At 40.2% G+C, this 26,355-nt stretch overlaps 1 protein-coding gene across 5 annotated transcripts; it reads right to left on the reverse strand.

Moving 5' to 3' along the window:
- Positions 1-826: 826 nt before the first annotated feature.
- Positions 827-14,196, reverse strand: dbe (KRR1 small subunit processome component homolog dbe). Of its 5 annotated transcripts, none has more exons than XM_053772514.2 (6): positions 14,045-14,195; positions 11,834-12,052; positions 9,389-9,574; positions 8,854-9,018; positions 5,555-5,656; positions 827-1,296 (listed from the first exon to the last, which is right to left on the reverse strand). In XM_053772514.2, exons 2-6 carry the CDS (start codon positions 12,029-12,031, stop codon positions 934-936), a joined length of 1,014 nt encoding a protein of 337 aa, XP_053628489.1. In that variant the 5' UTR covers positions 12,032-12,052; positions 14,045-14,195; the 3' UTR covers positions 827-933. The 5 variants fall into 5 exon arrangements, with proteins under 5 accessions (XP_053628489.1, XP_053628490.1, XP_053628491.1 ...); XM_053772515.2 differs by lacking the exon at positions 14,045-14,195 and adding an exon at positions 13,956-14,037; XM_053772516.1 differs by lacking the exon at positions 14,045-14,195 and adding an exon at positions 14,011-14,033.
- Between the last annotated feature and the right edge of the window lie 12,159 nt (positions 14,197-26,355).

Below are 26,355 nucleotides of genomic sequence, written 5' to 3' on the forward strand. Positions count from 1 at the left end.
ATCAAGGAACCTCCCTTGAGGGGTGGGTGGGTTGGAGAACCTAAAATTTGAGCACAAAGTCTGAGCACTTTTTATGCTCAAACAGGGATCACCTCTGTAATAATGAGTACTACAGTGGACCCCCGCATAACGATCAGCTCCCAACTCGACCAATTATGTAAGTGTATTTTTGTAAGTGCTTTTGTAGGTGTATTTTTGGGGGTCTGAAATGGACTAATCTAATTCACAATATCTCTTATGGGAACAAATTCGGTCTATAACGGCACCCAAACAGACTTCTGGATTGAAATAATATCGTTATCCGGGGGTCCACTGTATATTACTATGACTCACGAAATCATAATGACACGATTGCAAACAAACCATACCACGGGCGGGACTGAACCCGCGGTCAGAGAGTCCAGTGGCTAACGCGACGGTCTGGAGTTTTGAGACTCTCTGACCGCGGGTTCAAACCCGCCCGTGGTATGGTTTACTATATTATTGTTACAGTGGTAGTGCCTTTTTTGAGCACATACACATAACTCATATTTTAGGTTCTCCATCATCCCACCCATCTTGGAATGTGTTATTTTTCCAACATATTGGTCATTTCCTACCTACTTGTATGCCCCAAAGAAAAACAAATGTATTATACACAAACTTTTTTATAAGTTTTATATAATTACATTCATAGGAGAGCACTAAACCCATTAGGGTCATACAGCACTTGGGGGAATATGAGGCATTCAGGTTCGGTTCAATGAAGAAAAACACAGGTCCCATCACTTAGAAATGTTTACACAGCTTTCTAAATTAAGCAATATGCATTGAATAAAATATTCCATTAGCTTGTATAAAACTTTTATTCAAACATCACATAGAGGAACAATCTTAGTTATTTCCACAACACAGAATTAATTAATAAAGTATATGCACAACAAAAAATACCATTCATTTCTTTTTACTATTTTTTACTTTCATTTTGAGTGATTTTATATCAACTTGAGAGTTAACTTCAGGGACATTGGGCTTGTACTTGGGCTCTTCAGGTACTATAAATGCTTTAGCTCTTTTTTCCCTCTGCCTATCAGTACTCTCTTTCTTCTCTTCTTCTGTGGGCTTTCTTTTCTTGGACCACTTTCTTTCACTCTTTTCAATGAAAAACTTGCCTTCTGCCATTTGTTTGTCAATTTTCCTTTCTGTAGGATCTGGTGGAAACGGAGTATAGGGTTTCTTCAGTTTCCTCACTTTTGGTTTCTTCCTAGGTACATTCTTGGGTGTAAATTTGGGTATAAACTTCGACCAATCTTCATGCTGTTGAAGGGAAAAAATGACTTATACAACACTTCAGACAGATTCTACACAGAAAATAGACGAAATTGCACGCTGCTGACATGTAATTCTTACTGAAATTAATTTTGTAAATAAAATGGGAGAGACGTCTAAGCTGTCATATGACAGCCTCTGCAAAGACAGTGATTATGTATGAGTGATGGTGAAAGTGATGAATAATGAAAGTTTTTTCTTTCTTTCTGGGTCGCCCTGCCTCAGTGGGAAACGGCCAATGTGTTAAAAAAATAATTAATTGCTATTTATACCGTATACAGTATGGGCAAGCTATATTTCAGTTTCATTTTTAGCATTCTTTCACTAGACTCAAATTTTTAAAAAACCTTCCAACAGTGCCTATGGTGAGTACCCTTTAAAAGGAGAGCTCAGGGTATATCTGGAGGGTGTTTCGGGGGTCAATACCCCGTGGCCCGGTCCAATGTCCAGGCCACAGAGCACAAATGTTTAACACACTTGCCAAAAATACCTATGGTGATTACCTGCTCATACACATTTACCATCCTTTTTTTTAGGAGCCAATGGAAAGTACTTGCACTCAAGAAACCTCAGGAAGACCCAGACTGGTTGATATGCAAATTTTAATCGTTCTATAATTCAAAGTAAATTTTTTTTTTTTCAACAAGTCGGCCGTCTCCCACCGAGGCAGGGTGACCCAAAAAAGAAAGAAAATCCCCAAAAAGAAAATACTTTCATCATCATTCAACACTTTCACCACACTCACACATTATCACTGTTTTTGCAGAGGTGCTCAGAATACAACAGTTTAGAAGCATACACATATAAAGATACACAACATATCCCTCCAAACTGCCAATATCCCAAACCCCTCCTTTAAAGTGCAGGCATTGTACTTCCCATTTCCAGGACTCAAGTCCGACTACATGAAAATAACCGGTTTCCCTGAATCCCTTCACTAAATATTACCCTGCTCACACTCCAACAGATCGTCAGGTCCCAAGTACCATTCGTCTCCATTCACTCCTATCTAACACGCTCACGCACGCTTGCTGGAAGTCCAAGCCCCTTGCCCACAAAACCTCCTTTACCCCCTCTCTCCAACCCTTTCGAGGACGACCCCTACCCCGCCTTCCTTCCCCTATAGATTTATATGCTTTCCATGTCATTCTACTTTGATCCATTCTCTCTAAATGACCAAACCACCTCAACAACCCCTCTTCTGCCCTCTGACTAATACTTTTATTAACTCCACACCTTCTCCTAATTTCCACACTCCGAATTTTCTGCATAATATTTACACCACACATTACCCTTAAACAGGACATCTCCACTGCCTCCAACCGTCTCCTCGCTGCTGCATTTACCACCCAAGCTTCACACCCATATAAGAGTGTTGGTCCTACTATACTTTCATACATTCCCTTCTTTGCCTCCATAGATAACGTTTTTTGACTCCACATATACCTCAACGCACCACTCACCTTTTTTCCCTCATCAATTCTATGATTAACCTCATCCTTCATAAATCCATCCGCCGACACGTCAACTCCCAAGTATCTGAAAACATTCACTTCTTCCATACTCCTCCTCCCCAATTTGATATCCAATTTTTCTTTATCTAAATCATTTGACACCCTCATCACCTTGCTCTTTTCTATGTTCACTTTCAACTTTCTACCTTTACACACATTCCCAAACTCATCCACTAACCTTTGCAATTTTTCTTTAGAATCTCCCATAAGCACAGTATCATCAGCAAAAAGTAACTGTGTCAATTCTCATTTTGAATTTGATTCCCCAAAATTTAATCCCACCCCTCTCCCGAACACCCTAGCATTTACTTCCTTTACAACCCCATCTATAAATATATTAAACAACCATGGTGACATTACACATCCCTGTCTAAGACCTACTTTTACCGGGAAGTAGTCTCCCTCTCTTCTACACACCCTAACCTGAGCCTCACTATCCTCATAAAAACTCTTTACAGCATTTAATAACTTACCACCTATTCCATATACTTGCAACATCTGCCACATTGCTCCTCTATCCACTCTATCATATGCCTTTTCTAAATCCATAAATGCAATAAAAACTTCCCTATCTTTATCTAAATACTGTTCACATATATGCTTCAATGTAAACACCTGATCTACACATCCCCTACCCACTCTGAAACCTCCTTGCTCATCCGCAATCCTACATTCTGTCTTACCTCTAATTCTGTCAATTATAACCCTACCGTACACTTTTCCTGGTATACTCAGTAAGCTTATTCCTCTATAATTTTTACAGTCTCTTTTGTCCCCTTTCCCTTTATATAAAGGGACTATACATGCTCTCCGCCAATCCCTAGGTACCTTCCTCTCTTTCATACATTTATTAAACAAAAGTACCAACCACTCCAACACTAAAAAGCAGGGGGGGATAAACATTTCTGTCATGATCCCATCAGTTCCAGCTGCTTTACCCCCTTTCATTTTACGTAATGCCTCACGTACCTCCCCCACACTTACATTCTGCTCTTCTTCACTCCTAAAAGATGGTATACCTCCCTGACCAGTGGATGAAATTACTGCCTCTGTTTCTTCCTTAACATTTAAAAGTTCCTCAAAATATTCTCGCCATCTACCCAATACCTCCATCTCCCCATCTACTAACTCCCCTACTCTGTTTTTAACTGACAAATCCATATTTTCCCTAGGCTTTCTTAACTTGTTTAACTCACTCCAAAATTTTTTCTTATTTTCATTAAAATTTCTTGACAGTGCCTCTCCCACTCTATCATCTGCTCTCCTTTTGCACTCTCTCACCACTCTCTTTACCTTTCTTTTACTCTCCATATACTCTGCTCTTCTTATAACACTTCTGCTTTGTAAAAACCTCTCATAAGCTACCTTTTTCTCTTTTATCACACCCTTTACTTCATCATTCCACCAATCACTCCTCTTTCCTCCTGCCCCCACCCTCCTATAACCACAAACTTCTGCCCCACATTCTAATACTGCATTTTTAAAACTATTCCAACCCTCTTCAATCCCCCCACTACTCATCTTTGCACTAGCCCACCTTTCTGCCAATAGTCGCTTATATCTCACCCGAACTTCCTCCTCCCTTAGTTTATACACTTTCACCTCCCTCTTACTTGTTGTTGCCACCTTCCTCTTTTCCCATCTACCTCTTACTCTAACTGTAGCTACAACTAAATAATGATCCGATATATCAGTTGCCCCTCTATAAACATGTACATCCTGGAGCCTACCCATCAACCTTTTATCCACCATTACATAATCTAATAAACTACTTTCATTACATGCTACATCATACCTTGTATATTTATTTATCCTCTTTTTCATAAAATATGTATTACTTATTACCAAATTTCTTTCTACACATAGCTCAATTAAAGGTTCCCCATTTACATTTACCCCTGGCACCCCAAATTTACCTACTACTCCTTCCATAACATTTTTACCCACTTTAGCGTTGAAATCCCCAACCACCATTACTCTCACACTTGATTCAAAACTCCCCACGCATTCACTCAACATTTCCCAAAATCTCTCTCTCTCCTCTACACTTTTCTCTTCTCCAGGTGCATACACGCTTATTATAACCCACTTTTCACATCCAATCTTTATTTTACTCCACATAATCCTTGAATTAATACATTTATAGTCCCTCTTTTCCTGCCATAGCTTATCCTTCAACATTATTGCTACTCCTTCTTTAGCTCTAACTCTATTTGAAACCCCTGACCTAATCCCATTTATTCCTCTCCACTGAAACTCTCCCACCCCCTTCAGCTTTGTTTCACTTAAAGCCAGGACATCCAGCTTCTTCTCATTCATAACATCCACAATCATCTCTTTCTTATCATCTGCACAACATCCACGCACATTCAGACTTCCCACTTTGACAATTTTCTTCTTATTCTTTTTAGTAATCTTTACAGGAAAAGGGGTTACTAGCCCATTGTTCCCGGCATTTTAGTTGACTTTTACAACACGCATGGCTTACGGAGGAAAGATTCTTATTCCACTTCCCCATGGATATAAAAGGAAAATTAATAAGACCAAGAACTATTAAGATAAAATCAAAGAAAACTCAGATGAGTGTGTATAAATAAATAAATAAATAAATATATATATATATATATATATATATATATATATATATATATATATATATATATATATATATATATATATATATATATATATATATATATATATATATATAATATATATATATTCTTTCTTACCTTAAGATTTGGGTCTTGTACCAAGTGCCTTTTGATCATGAGAGCCTTAAGCAGATACACAGGATGAATGTTCCTCATTGTGTCAGTTACTACACGAACCACCTAGGAATGACAGCAAGATAATACCTGACATGTTATTCATGTTATGACATGTTATGTTTTTCTTTCTTTTTGGGTCACCCTGCCTTGGTGGGAAACGGCCGAAGTGTTAAAAAAAAAAAAAGTTTTTGTTTTTCAACAAGTCGGCCATCTCCCACCAAGACAGGGTGACCCAAAAAGAAAGAAAATCCCCAAAAAGAAAATATTTCATCATCATTCAACACTTTCATCTCACTTACACATAATCACTGTTTTTGCAGAGGAGCTCAGATATGACAGTTTAGAAGTCCCTCCAAACTGTCAATATCTCAAACTCCTCCTTTAAAGTGCAGGCATTGTACTTCCCATTTCCAGGACTCAAGTCCAGCTAACTGGTTTCCCTAAATCCCTCCACTAAATATTACCCTGCTCACACTCCAACAGCTCATCAGGTCACAAAAACCATTCATCTCCATTCACACTTAACACGCTCACACACGCTTGCTGGAAGTCCAAGCCCCTCGCTCACAAAACCTCCTTTACGCCCTCCCTCCAACCTTTTCGAGGACGACCCCTACTCCGCCTTCCTTCCCCTACAGATTTATATGCTCTCCAATCATTCTACTTTGATCCATTCTCTCTAAATGACCAAACCACCTCAACAACCCCTTTTCAGCCCTCTGACTAATACTTTTCGTAACTCCACACCTCCTCCTAATTTCCACACTCCGAATTCTCTGCATAATATTTACACCACACATTGCCCTTAGACAGGACATCTCCACTGCCTCCAGCCACCTCCTCGCTACAGCATTTGCAACCCAAGCTTCACACCCAAATAAGAGTGTTGGTACCACTATATTTTCATATATTCCTTTCTTTGCCTCCACAGATAACATTTTTTGTCTCACAGATACCTCAATGCATCACTCACCTTTTTTCCTTCATCAATTTTATGGTTACCTCATCCTTCATAAACCCATCCGCTGACAAGTCAACTCCAAAATATCTGAAAACATTCACTTCTACCATACTCCCTCTCTCCAATGTGATATCCAATTTTTCTTTATCTAGATTGTTTGATACCCTCATCACCTTACTCTTATCTATGTTCACTTTCACCTTTCTACCTTTACACACACTCCCAAACTCGTCCACTAACCTTTGCAACTTTTCTTTAGAATCTCCCATAAGCACAGTATCACCAGTAAAAAGTAACTGTGTTAACTCCCATTTTGTACTTGATTCCCCATAATTTAATCCCACCCCTCTCCTCAACATCCTAACATTTACTGTTTTTACAACCCCATCTATAAATATATTAAACCATGGTAACATTACACATCCCTGTCTAAGACTTACTTTTACTTGGAAGTAATCTCCCTCTCTCCTACACACCTTAACCTGAGCCTCACTATCCTCATAAAAACTCTTTACAGCATTTAGTAACTTACTTCCTATTCCATACACTTGCATAGCACTAAACTAGCACTTAAATGTTCTAGTCCAAAAATAATAGTTAGTGACAGTGTTTTCTTTGCTTTCCTTACTGCAAATCTGAAAATGCAAACAGCTTATTTTATTACCAAAATTTTGGCGATCAGCATCAAACATGAGGACAATTTTTTTTTATGGGGTGGGGAGGGGGGAGGGCCTGTGTTTCTGTATAAATATGAATTCATGACACATTCTCAATGTACAGTAGACCCCTGATTTTTGTCCAGTGCTGAAATCATACAATTCAGATTTCGAGCACTTTTTTGGGCAAAATTTTCCCCTGGGTTTTGTACATCCGCTTGGAAATTGTCGGTACCAGACGCGTGCGCCTGGGCCACTCATATGTTTGTGACTCACTCTTGGGCACATTATATGTCTTATTTTAGGTTAATATAGACATTTTCATTAATCCATCTATGATATTTTCTTCAAAATTATATAAGAAACACATTATATAGCATATAAGCATGCAATGTTTGTATGCTATCAAGGGGCAAATCGGTGGAGGGAAAACATTACGTTTTTTCTGGTCCAGCATTAGAGAAAACTGTATGAATCTGCGTCTGGCCCAGTCACTCCCCCACTCCGTTTTGTTTACAATTCTCAACATGAATTATTCATTACTGTGTTTATGATGGCATCTAAAGGCAGTTGTTAGAAATGATTAGACTCGGTAAACATTGTATGTCGACGGTAATAATATGGCTGTGGGCAGCAGTGTATGTAGCCGATAGGTATAGCCCAGGCGGACTACATCCACCTGGGATGTAGTCTGCCTGGGACTACAAATAAATACTACTCACCTCTCACTCTACATTAAGACTACAAATATTTTAAGGTAAGTAATGAATGTACTGTGTATATTTTACTTTTTATTTTTTTTTAATGCCTAGTTCTATTACTAACTTAATATAAGTTACTGTAAACTTAACAACCCTATGCCTGTTGTGGAATCTATTGTGGCTTTGGGAAAGTCCATGGGGTTGGATATGAGAGGCCAGGATGTGGAAGAGTTGGTGGACAACCACAGGGAAGAGCTAACCACTGAAGAGCTACAACACTATACTTATTCTCTATAAAATTTATGTTCTTGTTAATATTTTTGGGTGTATGAAACGGATTAATTGGATTTACATTATTTCTTATGGGAAATATTACTTTGGTTTTCGTACATTGTGGATTTCGGCCGACCTTCTGGAATGGATTAAGGACAAAAACCAGGGGTCTACTGTATATGTATTTACAACACATTCTCAGTATAAACATATTGTAATCAGAGGAGGAAGCTATAGTGATTATATAATGCTCGGGGGAAGGGAGGCTTCGAGGTCAGATCCAAGGAAGGAGAGGATAAGTCCCCATCCTTGGCTCAAGAGCCCTCCTCACTAGCATAATAAAAGATACTAGGTTGTACATGCTGATCTGGATGTCAAAAGAATGTGTTGTGTGGAAATTGTCAATGAACTAAGAAAAAACGAGGAAAGAATAACAAGGTCAAATAAAGAATGGGAAAATAAGTCGCTGAAAGATTAGCACAAAGGTTGGGGAAATATAGATCAGAATAACTGGAAGGAAGACTACTTAGTTTACTGCCTGAAAAAATGAATAACAGATGAAAAAACTTCATAGAACAACTCTAACAGCACTACTAATCTTCTCTGATTATCAGATTAAAAGATCACATAACTAAGTGTAAAAGTGGAAACTATGAGTTGCAAGCTAACCTGCTGAACTCCTTTGTGAGGCCCAATGGCAGCAACTGTTCCACCTTGAATAAGCACATAACAGCTTGTCAGTAACTCGAGGGCTTTCAGTGTAGTGCCATTCGCACCAATTAACCTTTGTCTTCGTTTGACAAATCTGTCTTTATTACGAACCATGTTGCGAATCTAAAAAGAAAAAATATAAGAAATATTGTTATCGCCACGATAATGTGCTTTACTCTTGCATTATACTAACATATTTAGTATCCTTCGTAACATTTCAATAATAGTGCATCCTACAGACTTATACTGAACCACAACAACAACCTATTATATTAATTAGGCCTCTTACATGTTGGGTAAAAACAATGTAATGCTGTTATTTGAAAAGAGAAATGGTCTGTGGGAGAGTAGTTCCTGAAATGCTGAAAATGCAGAGAAATTTACACATATACAGCAGACTCATTTGAACCATTAAATAAATGTACTGACATCTAAACTTATAAAACAAATCAGAATGATACTAAACCAATTTGAGATGCCATATATGTATTACCTTTATGATTTCATGCGTAACATCATCTTTAAGAACCTTAATTACTTGTTCAATAGGGACTGATCTTCCTAGAAGTACAATGATATCACGAGCCTTTAAAATTATATACGGATCCCAAGTCTTCCTTGTTGTGAATACAGTCATTTTTCCTTCTATAAGATCGAGCTCAGTTTTAATTCCATATTCCTGTAAACAGAAACATATATTAGGAAAATATTGAAATAATTTTTTTTATACAATGTCCATTCCCACCAAGGCAGGGCTACCCCAAAAATGAAGAAACACATTAACCGTCATTCATTCAATCACTGTCCTGCCAGAAGGATGCTGACATCACAGTTCAGATGACCTTCCAAGCTACAACCCCCTCACCCCTCCTCGAGTGTGCATCCCACCTCCAAGGCTCAAGTATGGCTTGAGATCAATTTTATTGCAATAAAATAAATTTTCCAAACATGACACCAGCTGTATTTTGAATTTGTTAGAGCACTTGAGGTAAGTGTTATCAAACACAGCTGTTTTATTCTCAAATGATTAAGTAACATGCCATAACAAAATTTCTTAAATATATAATGAGAACAAGCCGAGTAGAGTTAGGAAGTGTATCTGTCATGCACTTAGCAAACTCACCTTCTGGATGAACAAATTACATTGGTTACTATCAGGGCCAGATTAAGAAGTCTCCGGGCCCTAGGCTATTCAGATTGGTGGGGCTCCTTTGAGTTACAAGTAAGCGAAGCGACCCCTTCCAGCTTGGGGGTGGGGGGGGTCGGTGTGAGCCTGTTTAAGGTCTAATTAAATACATTCTGGATATTTAGATTAAATTTAATAGGGAAAGTACATCAAGACAACCAAAACCATTTACCAACAGCCATTATAACTATCTTGTTAAATCATGCATTTTAAAGAGAATAAACTCAAGACAGCATAGTATTACTAGATTAGGCTATTAAAGTAGTGACATCATGTACCTATTTTATTCAGCATAACCACTACAGCACTATGATTCCCTTTATAAATCACTGACCATTATTGTTATCATTGCATCATGCATAAGACTATCAAATCATATAAACTCAAGTAATTTTTATTTTTATTTATTTTTATTTTATTTTATTTCATCATTTATTTTTGTTTTGATTAATTTTTAAAAATCAATTTTACTCTCCAAACACTTGAACTTTTTAGGTAGGGACCCCTTTGCACTTGCACCATGTGCGCAGTCTTGGACGAGCCCCTGAACCCCTTGGACCGCAGGGGCCCGCAAATGCGCGGGGCCCTAGGCAAATGCCAAGTTTGCCTATGCGGTAATCCGGCCCTGGTTACTATTAGTGTCTATGGTACAACAGTTACTTTTGCCAAATTTTCACTTTAACTAAGAAATAAAGAGGAAATGGGAAGGTAGTATCTATCTACCTGGAGTCTACCTCGAGGTTATTCCGGGGATCAACTCCCCCGCGGCCCGGTCCACGACCAGGCCTCCCGGTGGATCAGGGCCTGATCAACCAGGCTGTTACTGCTGGCCGCACACAGTCCAACGTACGAGCCACAGCCCGGCTGATCCAGCACTGATTTTAGGTATCTGTCCAGCTCTCTCTTGAAGGCAGCCAGGGGTTTATTGATAATTCCCCTTATGCTTGGTGGGAGGCTGTTGAACAGTCTTGGGCCCCGGACACTTATGATGTTTTCTCTTAGTGTACCAACGGCGCCCCTACTTTTAATTGGGGGTATTTTGCATCGCCTGCCCAGTCTTTTACTTTCGTAGAGAGCAATTTCTGTGTGCAGATTCAGGACCATTCCTTCCAGGATTTTCCAAGTGTAGATTATGATATATCTCTCTATCCTGCGTTCTAATGAGTAAAAGTCAAGTGTTTCCAAGCGTTCCCAGTAGTCAAGGTGCTTGACAGAACTTATACGTGCAGTAAAGGTTCTCTGTACATTCTCTAGATCTGCAATTTCACCTGCTTTGAATGGAGATGTTAATGTACAGCAGTATTCCAGCCTAGAGAGAACAAGTGATTTGAAAAGGATCATCATTGGCTTGGCATCTCTCGTTTTGAACATTTTGAACAGTAATAAAAAAATGTAAGTATTCTGTAAAAGCTTTATCCAAATACATACACATAGATGTTTTAGAATTTTATATTATGCATACACAATAACTATACTTACGTATTTGGTCATTGAGAGAAAAAATTAAGTAGCTCACACATACAATTAAACAAATCCAATTTAAGTCTGATATAAAACCATGGAAAAAACAGAGCTAACATGGAAGTGAATTAACTGAAATTTGCAAATTTTGTACTATACATAATCTCTTATATTTTCAGTTCAGTTAAACTGTACAATACAGAAAAGCATTTCTAAATGTACATTAAAATCTACCAAGGACATTATATAATTTTACTACATAATCTTACATCAAACATCTGCATTACTTACAGTTAGTGTTTTTACAAGCAAAGGCCAACACTCCTTGAGGTATTTCTCTCGGTATTTTGGGAAAAGTACGGAGAATGAACTTTCTTCTAGTAGGTGACTTTTCATCTCCCCTTTTTTAAATTCTGGTATTTTAATGGCCCAGGCATTTTCCACAGGTCCTTTTGGCACTTCTTCCTCCTCACTTTCATTATCTGACATTGTTGGGATCTCACCTAAAAACTAAGAATAAACCATATCATAATCACAAAAAAGTAAGGCACCATTGCTCACATTTCAGGAATTGAAATAGTATTGTAATAAATAACAACAGATGCAAATAACCCGCACAAAGGAGAGAGAGGCTTACGATGATGTTTCAGTCAAACTTGGACCATTTACAATTTACATTAGTGTGACTTGTAAATGGCCAAGCTGGACCAAAATGTCATCATAAGCTTATCTAACCTATGTGTGGGTTATTTTTATATTGCTCCAGTCAAAGTATTATGCTTTTTTGTTCTTTAAATGAAAACACATGAATAAATCACCATTTTGTAAATCTGGAACATAGCGAAATCATAAAAAGTATACATACTGCACATTAAAAGATAAAAATTAATAAAAAAGTAAATTATTTATCTACACATTAATTATTGATCTAATCATTAATTTTTTTTAAATTCTTGTTAATTTTCTAAGCTGATTAACATCTAATTTTTATTAGAACTGTCTAGTTACATTAAAGACAAATATATCATTCTCTTTAAAGGCCACAAAAAAAAAATCATCCCCCCCAAAAAAAATATAGAATGAAATTTTTTTTTCTTCAAAATAGTATAAGAAACCAGAAGAGTTAGAAAGCTGCCTATGAAATTTTGTTAAAAAAGTCAAATTATTATTAACAGAAGATCACAATTAGCTGAAAAAATAAGTTTCCAGAATATCAACACATTCTTGGATTTAAAGGAGAGGAAATTCTTAAGATTATTAACACCCAAATTCTGGTCTGTCTCGAAAAATGCCGATTCTGATCAGCCTTTATATATTTATGAAGCATCAAGACTGTCAGAGTGTCTCATTTCCATTTGGATTTATTATTAAAATCATAACTAAGCACTATACCCACAAGGGTCACACAAAACTGCATTTCCATTTGGAATTATTCTATCCTCCTCTGTCTTGGGTAATTTACACTATGATAATTGTACTTATGTGTACCTGTACCTAAATACACTTAATGCGATTTCTGGAAAAGACCCGGGCCAGGACAATACTGGTGAACCTATTGCTTGATGCAATTCACAAGAGACAGATGAAACTCTTAGATACCCATATACTGCTAAAAAAAAAAAAAAAAATCTGGGATTTTGGGTGTAATGAGATTTTCCCATGCATCTTGCCTAACCCTGGATCAACCCAGGGTTTTCTAGTGTGAACTATGAGGTGCCCCGTGGCTCGGATGGCAACGCTCTGGCCTCACACACTGAGTGTCAGGGGTTCGATCCCAGTAACGGGTGGAAACGTTGGGCACGTTTCCTTACACCTGCTGTCCCTGTTCACCTAGCAGTACGTAGGTACCTGGGTGTTAAGTCACATTACACCTGCTGTCCCTGTTCACCTAGCAGTAAGTAGGTACCTGGGTGTTAAGTTACATTACACCTGCTGTCCCTGTTCACCTAGCAGTGAGTAGGTACCTGGGTGTTAGTGGACCGGTATGGGTGGCATCCTGGGGGAGAATACTGAAGGACCACAATGGAAATACGACACAGTCCTAAATGACACATTTACTATCTTGGGTTATCCTGGGTGGCTAACCCTCCCTAACCCAGGTTAAAAACTCCAACAAATCTTATCTTAACTGCTTAAAAAATTATTTTATTTTATCGAGTTGGAAAAACCCGTAAATGAGGTGGACTAGAATTATAAAAAAAAATAATAAAACTAACGCTTGTAATACTTCTAGATCACTTCTAAGGCTGAATTCTCTAGTTTCTAAGCAAGTTTATAGATATTTAACCTCTAAATAATCTAGATTTCATGCGGATGTAATTCCCATGATGTGCTAGGTTACTAGTCTCCTAACACGGCAATAATGGCACTAGAAAGTCACTATGACTCTCACAGGTTATCTCGATTAACTTACACGTATGGTACTATGTAAGACAGCCGTAATTATCTACAAATCTGCGTAATTTTACCTAAATAAACTTAGTTTTTTCACTCGGGTATTACCTTGCTGTCGCGATCTTTTCTGAAGACTTTCCGTCAACACTGGCGATATTTGTTTATTTTTTTTTTTTTTTGTAAAAAATTGTGGGGCAGATTATAATAATATGTATTTTTCTAAAACTTTATAAAAAATATTTAGAAGCATGTATGATTGAAACTATTTTTGTACTACTTGTAAAGGATATCAGAAAATAATAATGGAATGATCCTACTAATCGAGATTTAAAGACTCGGTTTCCCTTTAAAGAAATTTGTACAGTATAAACCATGTTTAATATTGTTATTAATTATATAATTACCTTTCTATACAGTAATTTATTCCTTTACTTATAATGAGGTCGTTAAAAGTAATAGTTACAAGAAAATATAACTAATTTGTAAAACAAAAGAGAATTTTCTGATCATCAATTTAAGTCTATTCCACATTATTAGATAGATTATTAGATACATTAGATACAGTAATCTTACTGCATCAGCGGTAAATTTCACTTGAATCCCTTAAGCAGATTTGTAGTTTCTTACATACCTGCGTTCTGTTATTCTCCCCTTCCCAGGATGCCACCCACAACAGTCGACTAGGACTCAAGTACCTGCTTACTGTTAGTCAGTTTAGTCAGGTACGTAAACACAACTACAGTTATGGAGATTATCATGTGTAGAGAACCTAGGGTAGCCTAAAAAAAAAAAGTCAGACAAAGTGACTTAATCAGGGACAGCAGGTATTAGAAAGCTTGCCCATACGTCTCGACTTGCCCTGGAATAGCACCTGGATGTCCGCAGTCCATCACCCTGGAAAACTTAGTTTTCAGGTGGTCAGTCCCTCAGCCTGGAGAAAAGATTTGTTCCATAGTCTGGAACATTGTTCTTACTTATCAACCTGTCAGTATGTATACCATTTTAATATTCACTCAAGTTTACAGGGAAATATTCTCTTGCTCTTCCTCGTGTAGCAGTATTAAGAATATTTGTTCCCATGAATAAGGAGCAATAGGGTGCAAATAGTGTGGGTAGGAATATGGAGGGACAGAAATGCTCCTAATACTGGCCCTTGTGTCACACCGTTCGTAACAGGTTCCCATTCTGATTTCTCGATTTCTCCCCAGTAATGCAAACTGCTACCTGTTAATTAGCCATGCCCCGACCCAAGAAATAATTTCTACGCCTATTCCATGTGCAGCTACTTTACCAAAGGCTATACTGAAGTCCATACATACTGACCCTGTTTCGCCTGGTCACCACTGGAAAAGACCCGGACCAAGACAAAATCGGCAAACCTACAAAATACCGCCCTCTCAAACACGAATTAAAAAATTACACTATTTTCTGTGACGAAATGGAATCGTGAATACGCAATAAAGATAAATGCAATAACGGGAGGCTTTAATAACCTCCCCTTCTTTCCCGTCAGGAGAATAATGAGAAAATTGACTGATTAGCGCGATATAAGTAGACTCAAAACAGCCTCCACGCCAGGCGAAAATCTGTTGGAAGGGACCAGGTCGACGTTCCACGGACACTGACAATTCCTATGACGTAAATAGTTGAAAAAACCGAGTTACTTATGCAACGTTTGGGAATCTTTATTACGGTAACGTTTCGCTAGCCAGTGGCTTCTTCAGTCCAGTACAGGGAAGAACGTGAATGGTATATAAGCGCCAGCTTTCTTGCCTGTGCCTCAGAGTCTACAAGACTACGGTGCTCTTCACCAGTTCCGAGGCTGAGGGACCGTTTACCTCATCTTTTGTGTATAGTTCTACTGTCGTCCAGTTATGCCCTTGAATTTGTATTGATAAAGCCACTGGTTGGCGAAACGTCTACAATAAAGTAACACAGATGTTGCACATGTGTCTAGTTATCATCACAGAGAACCTTGGAAGATGACGAGGAGTATTTCTCAGGACTCATCAGAAAGTCTGCCAGTGAGGGAAACATTGTCTTGCTTCTCTGTATTGACTGATAGACTGGTTTTTTAGGAGGTGTTAGACGTCCTATATGAGCAACACTGAAACTAGCACTTGCTAAGTTATAGTAGACAGTTATTTGCTTCCGGTAGGCTGTGTTAGACTTGTACATGTATTTGCTATGCTTCAGTAGACTGGCACCTTCTAAGCTATGTTAGACTGGTACCTTCTAAGCTATGTTAGACTGGTACCTTCTAAGCTATGTTAGACTGGTACCTTCTAAGCTATGTTATACTGGCACCTTCTAAGCTATGTTAGACTGGCACCTTCTAAGCTATGTTAGACTGGTACCTTCTAAGCTATGTTAGACTGGTACCTTATAAGCTATGTTAGACTGGCACCTTCTAAGCTATGTTAGACTGGCACCTTCTAAGCTATATTAGACTGGCACCTTCTAAGCTATGTTAGACTGGCACCTTTTAAGCTATGTTAGACTGGTACCTTCTAAGCTATGTTAGACTGGCACCTTCTAAGCTATGTTAGACTGGCACCTTCTAAGCTATGTTAGACTGGTACCTTCTAAGCTATGTTAGACTGGTACAGTATTACATTAGCATTTCCCAAGTTCTTTTAGACTGGTATTTTCTTGAATATATTAGAGTAACTAAGCGAAAATATGAGAAAATCATCTGCGCTGATAAGTGAATAATCTAAACACTTGATTCGCTAAACTGTTAGTGGATCAAGTGTTCTGTGTTTGTAAAGAGAGGTAATCGATGGCTTCCTCCTGGAGGTAACTTGTTACCCATGGGCAATAGATAATCAGATCAAAACACTTGACAACGTCGAAATCTGCACGAGTTCCAATGGAGGGAGAATGGCTCGGTTTCCCTTATAGACAATTGGTCAGATTTCAGGTCTTTTTTGTAGTGTGTTGAGATATAAACACCCAACAGTTTAGTAAAGCCACTTATGTAAGGTAACTCATTGGACACAAGCACAGAAGAAGTCTTTCTGTTAATCAGTAACCCCGGTGAGATTAATAACCCAGTATAACCCAATGTGGCTTATTTCCACTGGGATCTGTTTTCAGGTCCTCCCTTCAGGATGCGACCCACGACAGTCGCCAAATCTCCAGGTACCTATTTACTGAAAGGTAAGAGGGGCAACAAGTCTTAATAGATTTGCCCATGCGTCCAATTAATCCCCTATTCCATCGTAAAGGGTTCGAACAGGGCATCTTTGGGTGTGAATAGGAACTAACACCATAAACTTAGCGTCTAGTAATTACCCAAGATATACGTTTGTTTTGAAGGCAAAAAATTTTTGGGTTAAAAGAAACTCAGCTATGAGGGTGTTTTTTTTCCTTGAACAAAAGCCATACTGCTCCCAATAAAAAAATAAAGATGGTAGCTGGTTGTAATAAAAACGCTCGGGACGGAAGTGAGTACCATTCCAGGGGATGATGTCCGAGCCCAGGGTGGAGGGATGGTAAAGGACCGGAATGGAAGGGATAGATATAAGAGAAGAAGGTGTTGTGAGAGGTGGTGAGAGGTAAACAGGACCACCGACTGGGAGAGAGAGAAGCCATAATCGTAAAGAAAAGGAAGGAGGAAGAAGTCGTGGACTGTCTCACTTCATTCTCACTAGAAAGGTGGTGGGAGACTTGGTAGGAAGGACATCTGAAGCCGAGTGGTGTATATCTCTCAGTTTATATACATCGTGAGGCGTACATCGCTCACTGTATATACACAGAGAGGTGTATTTTGCTCCTTTGTGTATACATACATGTTTACCGAAATTGCAGTTTGGAGGATTTAGGTATTTCTAACTGGTGGTGTACATGTGAATGTCCGAACTATGGCTATGGTATGACTACAGTCCACAGGATGGCCATGAGATGTCCAGCATATATAAAGGGGATTACCAATAGACCCCTGGCTGTCTTCAAGAAACCGCTGGACAGACACTTAAAGCCAGTACCTGACCAGCCGGGCTGTGGTTGCGTGCGACAGTAACAGCCTGGTTAATAAGGCCTTGATCCACCATGATGCCTGGTCACAGACCGGGCCTCAGGGGCGTTGACCCCCGAAACCTTCTCCAGGTATACTCCAGGTATACCCACCCTGTGGGTATACCCACCTTGTGGGTATACCACCCTGTGGGTATACCTGGATGGGTATGGTTTGGGTAATAGGGCTATTAAACCCCCGCCTATGTATTATATATTAAATCATTAAACGGTGATTCATTTAGCCTTTCAAAACTATTTTGTAAGTAATAATGACTAGAGTTGCATTTTCCTCATCAAATTATGATAATAATGATTTTTTGGGGCTTATTATCCCAGAAAAGATTTCAAGCCAGGATAACCCCCAAGAAAGCCAGGCTATGTGGCTTACTAACACTGGGTTCCTACTCTCCTCTCCCTCAGGATGCGACCCATAACAACTATCCCAGGTGCCTAATTACTGCTAGGTAAACAGGGGCCTACAGACGTATGGAGACTCACCCGGCAATCGAACCCAAGAACTTTCCATTGTGTGCCCCCATTTTTTTTACACACACAGTTTTACCAACATTTAAAAATTGATAATTCTTAACAAAATAAGCTTATGCCTCATAAATTTTTCGAAATTTAACAAAAAATGTAAAATGCGAATGTTTAATTAATATTTTATATAAGCAGAATAATGACCAAAAAAAAAAACGTTGAAAGGGGATTAGTTTTATTCGCGGTTTTACCGGCTGTTGCTGTTGGGTGGCCGCAATCCGTCAGAATCAATGTGACTGACTGACACAGTAGTGTCCGAGGCCACTAATTGCATGTGTCAGGAACCATGACTTATTAGTAGGTGCTGACAAGTGTGCTGACGGGTGTGTCGTCCCCTGGGACCTCTCAGCACTACTGTGTATGATCCAGGCTGACACTCAGGATGATCCAGGCTGACACTCAGGATGATCCAGGCTGACACTCTGGATGATCCAGGCTGACACTCTGGATGATCCAGGCTGACACTCTGGATGATCCAGGCTGACACTCTGGATGATCCAGGCTGACACTCTGGATGATCCAGGCTGACACTCTGGATGATCCAGGCTGACACTCTGGATGATCTAAGCTGACACTCTGGATGATCAACGCTGACACTCATGGATGATCCACACTGGCACTCCTGGATGATCCACACTGGCACTTCTGGATGATCCACACTGGCACTTCTGGATGATCCACACTGGCACTTCAGGATGATCCACACTGGCACTTCTGGATGATCCACACTGGCACTTCTGGATGATCCACACTGGCACTTCTGGATGATCCACACTGGCACTTCTGGATGATCCACACTGGCACTTCTGGATGATCCACACTGGCACTTCAGGATGATCCACACTGGCACTTCTGGATGATCCACACTGGCACTTCTGGATGATCCACACTGGCACTTCTGGATGATCCACACTGGCACTCCTGGATGATCCACACTGGCACTTCTGGATGATCCACACTGGCATTTCTGGATGATCCACACTGGCACTTCTGGATGATCCTCACTGGCACTTCTGGATGATCCACACTGGCACTTCTGGATGATCCACACTGGCACTTCTGGATGATTCACACTGGCACTTCTGGATGATCCACACTGGCACTTCTGGATGATCCACACTGGCACTTCTGGATGATCCACACTGGCACTTCTGGATGATCCACACTGACACTTCTGGATGATCCACACTGGCACTTCTGGATGATCCACACTGGCACTTTTGGATGATCCACACTGGCACTTCTGGATGATCCACACTGGCACTTCTGGATGATCCACACTGGCACTTCTGGATGATCCACACTGGCACTTCTGGATGATCCACACTGACACTTCTGGATGATCCTCACTGGCACTTCTGGATGATCCACACTGGCACTTTTGGATGATCCACACTGGCACTTCTGGATGATCCACACTGACACTCCTGGATGACCCACACTGGCACTTCTGGATGATCCACACTGGCACCTCTGGATGGTCCACACTGGCAATTCTGGATGATCCACACTGGCACTTCTGGATGATCCACGCTGGCACTATACACCAAAGCTCTCCAAACAATCATCATTTGGGCCAACAAACAGTGCCAATGGTGCCATTATCAATGCCTTTAACAGTGAAAAAAACCACGTTGGTAATGACCCCACCTTGCTGTGTGTAGTTCCCGTGTCGATATTACCTGCCCACACTGCCGATATTACCTGCCTACACTGCTGATATTACCTGCCCACACTGCTGATATTACCTGCCCACACTGCTGATATTACCTGCCCACACTGCTGATATTACCTGCCAACACTGCTAATATTGCCTGCCCACACTGCTGATATTACCTGCCCACACTGCTGATATTACCTGCCCACGCTGCTGATATTACCTGCCCACACTGCTGATATTACCTGCCCACACGCTAGATATCTCCGCTACTTCCCCCTTTAGTGATATTATTCTCCCGTTATTGTTATTAACGGCGACAACAGGTGCTTCCCGTTAATGATATTAACCATTCATTAACTGTTAACAACGATGATAACAATCTTCTCCCCAACTGCCAATATATATATATATATATATATATATATATATATATATATATATATATATATATATATATATATATATATATATATATATATATATATATATATATATATATAATATGGATGTTTTGCATATTCTGAAATCACCTGTTTACTGTGATCTTATTGCACACACACACACACACACAGGCTAAGGAAGGAAGGAGGAGAGACAACAAGAAATGACCGTGAAGTATGTGAGGAACTCAACAATAGATTCAAAGAAGTGTTCACAGAGGAGACAGAAGGGGCTCCAGAAAGACGGAGAGGTGGGGCACACCACCATGTGCTGGACACAGTGCACACAACCGAGGAAGTGAAGAGGCTTCTGAGTGAGCTAGATACCTCAAAGGCAATGGGGCCAGATAACATCTCCCCATGGGTATTGAGAGAGGGAGCAGAGGCGCTATGTGTACCCCTAACAACAATATTCAATACATCTATCGAAACAGGGAGATTGCCTGAGGCATGGAAGACAGCAAATGTAGTCCCAATCTTTAAAAAAGGAGACAGACATGAAGCATTAAACTACAGACCAGTGTCACTGACATGTATAGTATGCAAAATCATGGAGAAGATTATCAGGAGAAGAGTGGTGGAACACCTAGAAAGGAACGATCTCATCAACAGCAGCCAACATGGTTTCAGGGACGGGAAATCCTGTGTCACAAACCTACTGGAGTTCTATGACATGGTGACAGCAGTAAGACAAGAGAGAGAGGGGTGGGTGGATTGCATATTCTTGGACTGCAAGAAGGAGTTTGACACAGTTCCACACAAGAGATTGGTGCAAAAACTGGAACCAAGCAGGGATAACAGGGAAGGCACTACAATGGATCAGGGAAAACTTGTCAGGAAGACAGCAGCGAGTCATGGTACGTGGCGAGGTGTCAGAGTGGGCACCTGTGACCAGCGGGGTCCCACAGGGGTCAGTCCTAGGACCAGTGCTGTTTCTGGTATTTGTGAACGACATGACGGAAGGAATAGACTCTGAGGTGTCCCTGTTTTCAGATGACGTGAAGCTGATGAGAAGAATTCACTCGATCGAAGACCAGGCAGAACTACAAAGGGATCTGGACAGGCTGCAGACCTGGTCCAGCAATTGGCTCCTGGAGTTCAATCCCACCAAATGCAAAATCATGAAGATTGGGGAAGGGCAAAGAAGACCGCAGACGGAGTGCAGTCTAGGGGGCCAGAGACTACAAACCTCACTCAAGGAAAAAGATCTTGGGGTGAGTATAACACCAGGCACATCTCCTGAAGCGCACATCAACCAAATAACTGCTGCAGCATATGGGCGCCTAGCAAACCTCAGAACAGCATTCCGACATCTTAATAAGGAGTCATTCAGGACCCTGTACACCGTGTATGTTAGGCCCATATTGGAGTATGCTGCACCAGTTTGGAACCCACACCTAGCCAAGCACGTAAAGAAACTAGAGAAAGTGCAAAGGTTTGCAACAAGACTAGTCCCAGAGCTAAGAGGTATATCCTACGAGGAGAAGTTAAGGGAAATCAACCTGACGACACTGGAGGACAGGAGAGATAGGGGGGACATGATAACGACATACAAAATACTGAGAGGAATTGACAAGGTGGACAAAGACAGGATGTTCCAGAGATTGGACACAGTAACAAGGGGACACAGTTGGAAGCTGAAGACGCAGATGAATCACAGGGATGTTAGGAAGTATTTCTTCAGCCACAGAGTAGTCAGTAAGTGGAATAGTTTGGGAAGCGATGTAGTGGAGGCAGGATCCATACATAGCTTTAAGCAGAGGTATGATAAAGCTCACGGCTCAGGGAGAGTGACCTAGTAGCGATCAGTGAAGAGGCGGGGCCACGAGCTGGGACTCGACCCCCGCAACCTCAACTAGGTGAGTACAACTAGTTGAGTACACACACACCCACACACCCACACACCCACACCCACACACACACACCCACACACCCACACACCCACACACCCACACACCCACACACCCACACCAACACACACACACACACACACACACACACACACACACATATATATATATATATATATATATATATATTTATATATATATATATATATATATATATATATATATATATATATATATATATATATATATATATATATTATCACACTGGCCGATTCCCACCAAGGCAGGGTGGCCCGAAAAAGAAAAACTTTCACCATCATTCACTCCATCACTGTCTTGCCAGAAGGGTGCTTTACACTACAGTTTTTAAGCTGTAACATTAACACCCCTCCTTCAGAGTGCAGGCACTGTACTTCCCATCTCCGGGACTCAAGTCCGGCCTGCCGGTTTCCCTGAACCCCTTCATAAATGTTACTTTGCTCACACTCCAACAGCACGTCAAGGCAGCCAGCTTTCAGGGAGAAGGCTTACAGCATTGTTAAAATCTCTAGTAAGGCTGATGCATGCAGGGGATGAGATGAAAAGCTGTAAGCCTTCTCCCTGAAAGCTGGCTGCATTGGATCAAAGTCTAGCGCAAGCTGGACGCCAAGGTATTGTCCAGTGTGGTGAGAATGGTAATGTACTTCGTACCTTGTTCCAAGGTTCGTAGGTTCGAGTCTCCTTCAGCCAGAGATCAGTGTTTGTGTATATTTCGCCTGCTCTTGCGAATTTCTTGTATATATAATATAATATAATATATATATATATATATATATATATATATATATATATATATATATATATATATATATATCATAATTTCTTGATGATGCTCTCCTTGTCCTCTCTCTCTCTCCCTCTCTCTCTCTCTCTCTCTCTCTCTCTCTCTCTCTCTCTCTCTCTCTCTCTCTCTCTCTCTCTCTCTCTCTCTCTCTCTCTCTCTCTCTCTCTCTCTCTCTCTCCTCTCTCTCTCTCTCTCTCTCTCTCTCTCTCTCTCTCTCTCTCTCTCTCTCTCTCTCTCTCTCTCTCTTCTCTGTCTCCTTTGTATAAGTTCTCTTGGTCCCATTTAAGGGGTAATGGAGATATTTCTATGCAAGAAATAAATTTCTCTTGTGGTAATAGTGTTTCCTAGAGATGATAGTTCACAGGTGATAGTAACTCCAACGGAAATAAGTCACTCTGTCGGACTTTTATGGGATATCTCGGGTTCTCTACACATATGTTGCTATGTCTGATAATCTTTGTATTTGTCTATACCTAAATAAACTTACCTACTTGCTGGCTATGCTGGAAGGATACCTTGGAAGCTGTCTTAGCTGATGAAGCTTTAATGGAATACTTGATAATATCCTCAATGTTGACACTACTGAAGTCTCCCAGCTCAAGCTGGCACTACTGAAGTCTCGCAGCCCAGGCTGGCACTACTGAAGTCTGCCAGCTCAGATTGACACCACTGAAGTCTGCCAGCTCAGGTTGACACTACTGAAGTCTCCCAGCTCAAGCTGGCACTACTGAAGTCCCCCAGCTCAGACTGACACTACTGAAGTCTCCCACCTGACATCTCTGTGTCTCATCTGAGTTTCCAACTTCCAGTTGTGTCCCCTTGTTGCTGTGTCTCATCTCTGAAACATCCTGTCCCTATCCACCTCGTCAATTCCTCTCAATATTTAATATGTCGTTATCATATCCTCCATATCCCTCCTGTCCTCCAGTGTCGTCAGGTGGATTTCCCTTAACCTTTCCTCGTAGGACACTTTCCTATCTCCGGGACTAGTCTTGTTGCAAACTTTTGGACTTTCTCTAATTTCTTGACGTGCTTGACTAGGGGTGCCTTCCACACTGGTGTTGCGTATCCCAATATGGGCCTGACGTACACGATGTACAGTCTTGAGTGATTCCTTACTAAGGTGTCGAAATGCTATTCTTAGGCTTGCTAGGCGCCCATATGCTACAGCAGTAATTTGGTTGATGTACGCCTCAGGATTGACTGAGAATGGAAAGATGGATGAGAGTTCTCGTTTAACATTTAACTCCACAACAGTGCGATGGATGTAGGCTTGAACCCTTCATAGTCCAGCCTCTACCCTAAGCTCATACTAGAAGCCCAAGATGAAAGCCCAAGCCTGAAGCCAAAGCTGGAAGCCCAAGCTGGAAGCCTCACAGGAGGATGAGGAGTTCTGATGGCTGGCGGGTGTTGATTCTGTCCCTGTGTCCTCTTCTCCTCCTCCTTCTCTTCCTCCTCCTTCTCTGCCTGTTCCTCCTGTTCCTCCTCCTGCTGCTCCTGCTAATCCCCGGGCTCACTCAAGGCTGGGGGCCAATGTGGCCTTTACCACTGGTGGGTTTACAAACTATTAGCGATAGTTCCTCAGCCACCCAGAGCTCGTGTTATTATTGCTGCCTCCTACCACATTACCACTGTGACATCCCCAGCAGCGTCTGCCTCCCCAGCAGCGTCTGCATCTCCTGCGAGGCAGACAGATGACAGAATTCCGTGATGGTATTAATGGGTTGTGCACACGCAAATATGCAGACACACAGTCATGTGCACGCACACACACACAAATGCACTCTTCTTACACAAACACACACACACGACTCATTTTCTGTAATATTAGCACAAGTATCAATATTAAAACAAAAGAAACCTCTATTTCTATTATTTTTCTCCCAACATCTGAGTATTCTGCCACATCACATCAACTGACAGTTTTCTGTCAGTTGACGTGGCGACCCAGTACCCGAGTCCTGTTGCGTTAAGCAAAACTAGGTTAAAAATAATGAACGCAAACCTGGATTACTGGATCAAAGATTAAAGACACTTGATTTCAACTTGATATACAATGTTTGTACAGTGATGGGAGATATATAAGTATGCATGCAGGAAGCCCCTTAGTATGCAGAACTTTTCTGGCAAACTTAAAGATCATCTTGAGATTAATAAGGCGAGACTTAGTCGTATTTGGACGTGTTCTAAGTGTCTGACCTCTAAATCTGCAAGGTTATAAATTTTAAGTGTGCTTGAACGTAAATATGCGACCAGATCGTAAATTTCAATGTGATGACGTATGTCCTTCATTACCAGCCACTGTTGTTTTTCTAATGTAACATTCCTAGGAGTTAGATCTAGATTTATTATTTTCCAGTCCAGTTAGCGAAATATACGATAATTAGAAAGCCTAAAGGGTGTGCAGCTTCTGTTCTTGGGATTTGTAGTCTATGCCCTCCTCCTCCTCCTCCTCCTCCTCCTCCTTCCTCACGAGTCTGTACTCCTTGTCCGGTCTTCTTAACCTTCCCACAGTTTTCATAGTTCCTCATTTGCTGGGGTTTAATTCCAGAAGCCACTTTTCTGAGTCAGTCATGTGTGTGTGTGTGTGTGTGTGTGAAATTATTTTACTGGAAAACAAATAATAATAATAATAATAAAAATGATAGTGATAATAATAGCAACAACAACAACAACAATAATAATAATAATAATAATAATAATAACAATAATAATAATAATAATAATAATAATAATAATAATAATAATAATAATAATAATAATAATAATAATAATAACAATAATAATAATAATAATAATAATAATAATAATAATAATAATAATAACAATAATAATAATAATAATAATAATAATAATAGTAATAATAATAATAATAATAATAATAATAATAATAATAATAATAATAATAATAATAAGAGCAGTACACGAAGCTCAATGCAGGTTCTGTGTCAGTCCTGTGACAACATCTTAGAAGACATTAATTAACTAGTGTCCACACTGAAACAAAGGTCACACTCAGCAGTGGAACACAGGTCACACTCAGCAGTGGAACACAGGTCACACTCAGCAGTGGAACACAGGTTACA

This window comes from Cherax quadricarinatus, chromosome 23, assembly GCF_038502225.1.
Source record: "Cherax quadricarinatus isolate ZL_2023a chromosome 23, ASM3850222v1, whole genome shotgun sequence".
NCBI classification, from domain to species: domain Eukaryota; kingdom Metazoa; phylum Arthropoda; class Malacostraca; order Decapoda; family Parastacidae; genus Cherax; species Cherax quadricarinatus.

What these genes read in the sequence shown, in the direction of transcription:
- dbe (XM_053772514.2), bottom strand. Translation starts at nt 12,031, where the DNA reads ATGTCAGATAATGAAAGTGAGGAGGAAGAAGTGCCAAAAGGACCTGTG. An exon ending in TGCTTGTAAAAACACTAACT is followed by an intron (nt 9,575 to 11,833) that starts GTAAGTAATGCA and finishes TTCTGTTTACAG; the next exon opens with GAATATGGAATTAAAACTGA. An exon ending in TACAAGACCCAAATCTTAAG is followed by an intron (nt 1,297 to 5,554) that starts GTAAGAAAGAAT and finishes TCCCTTCAACAG; the next exon opens with CATGAAGATTGGTCGAAGTT.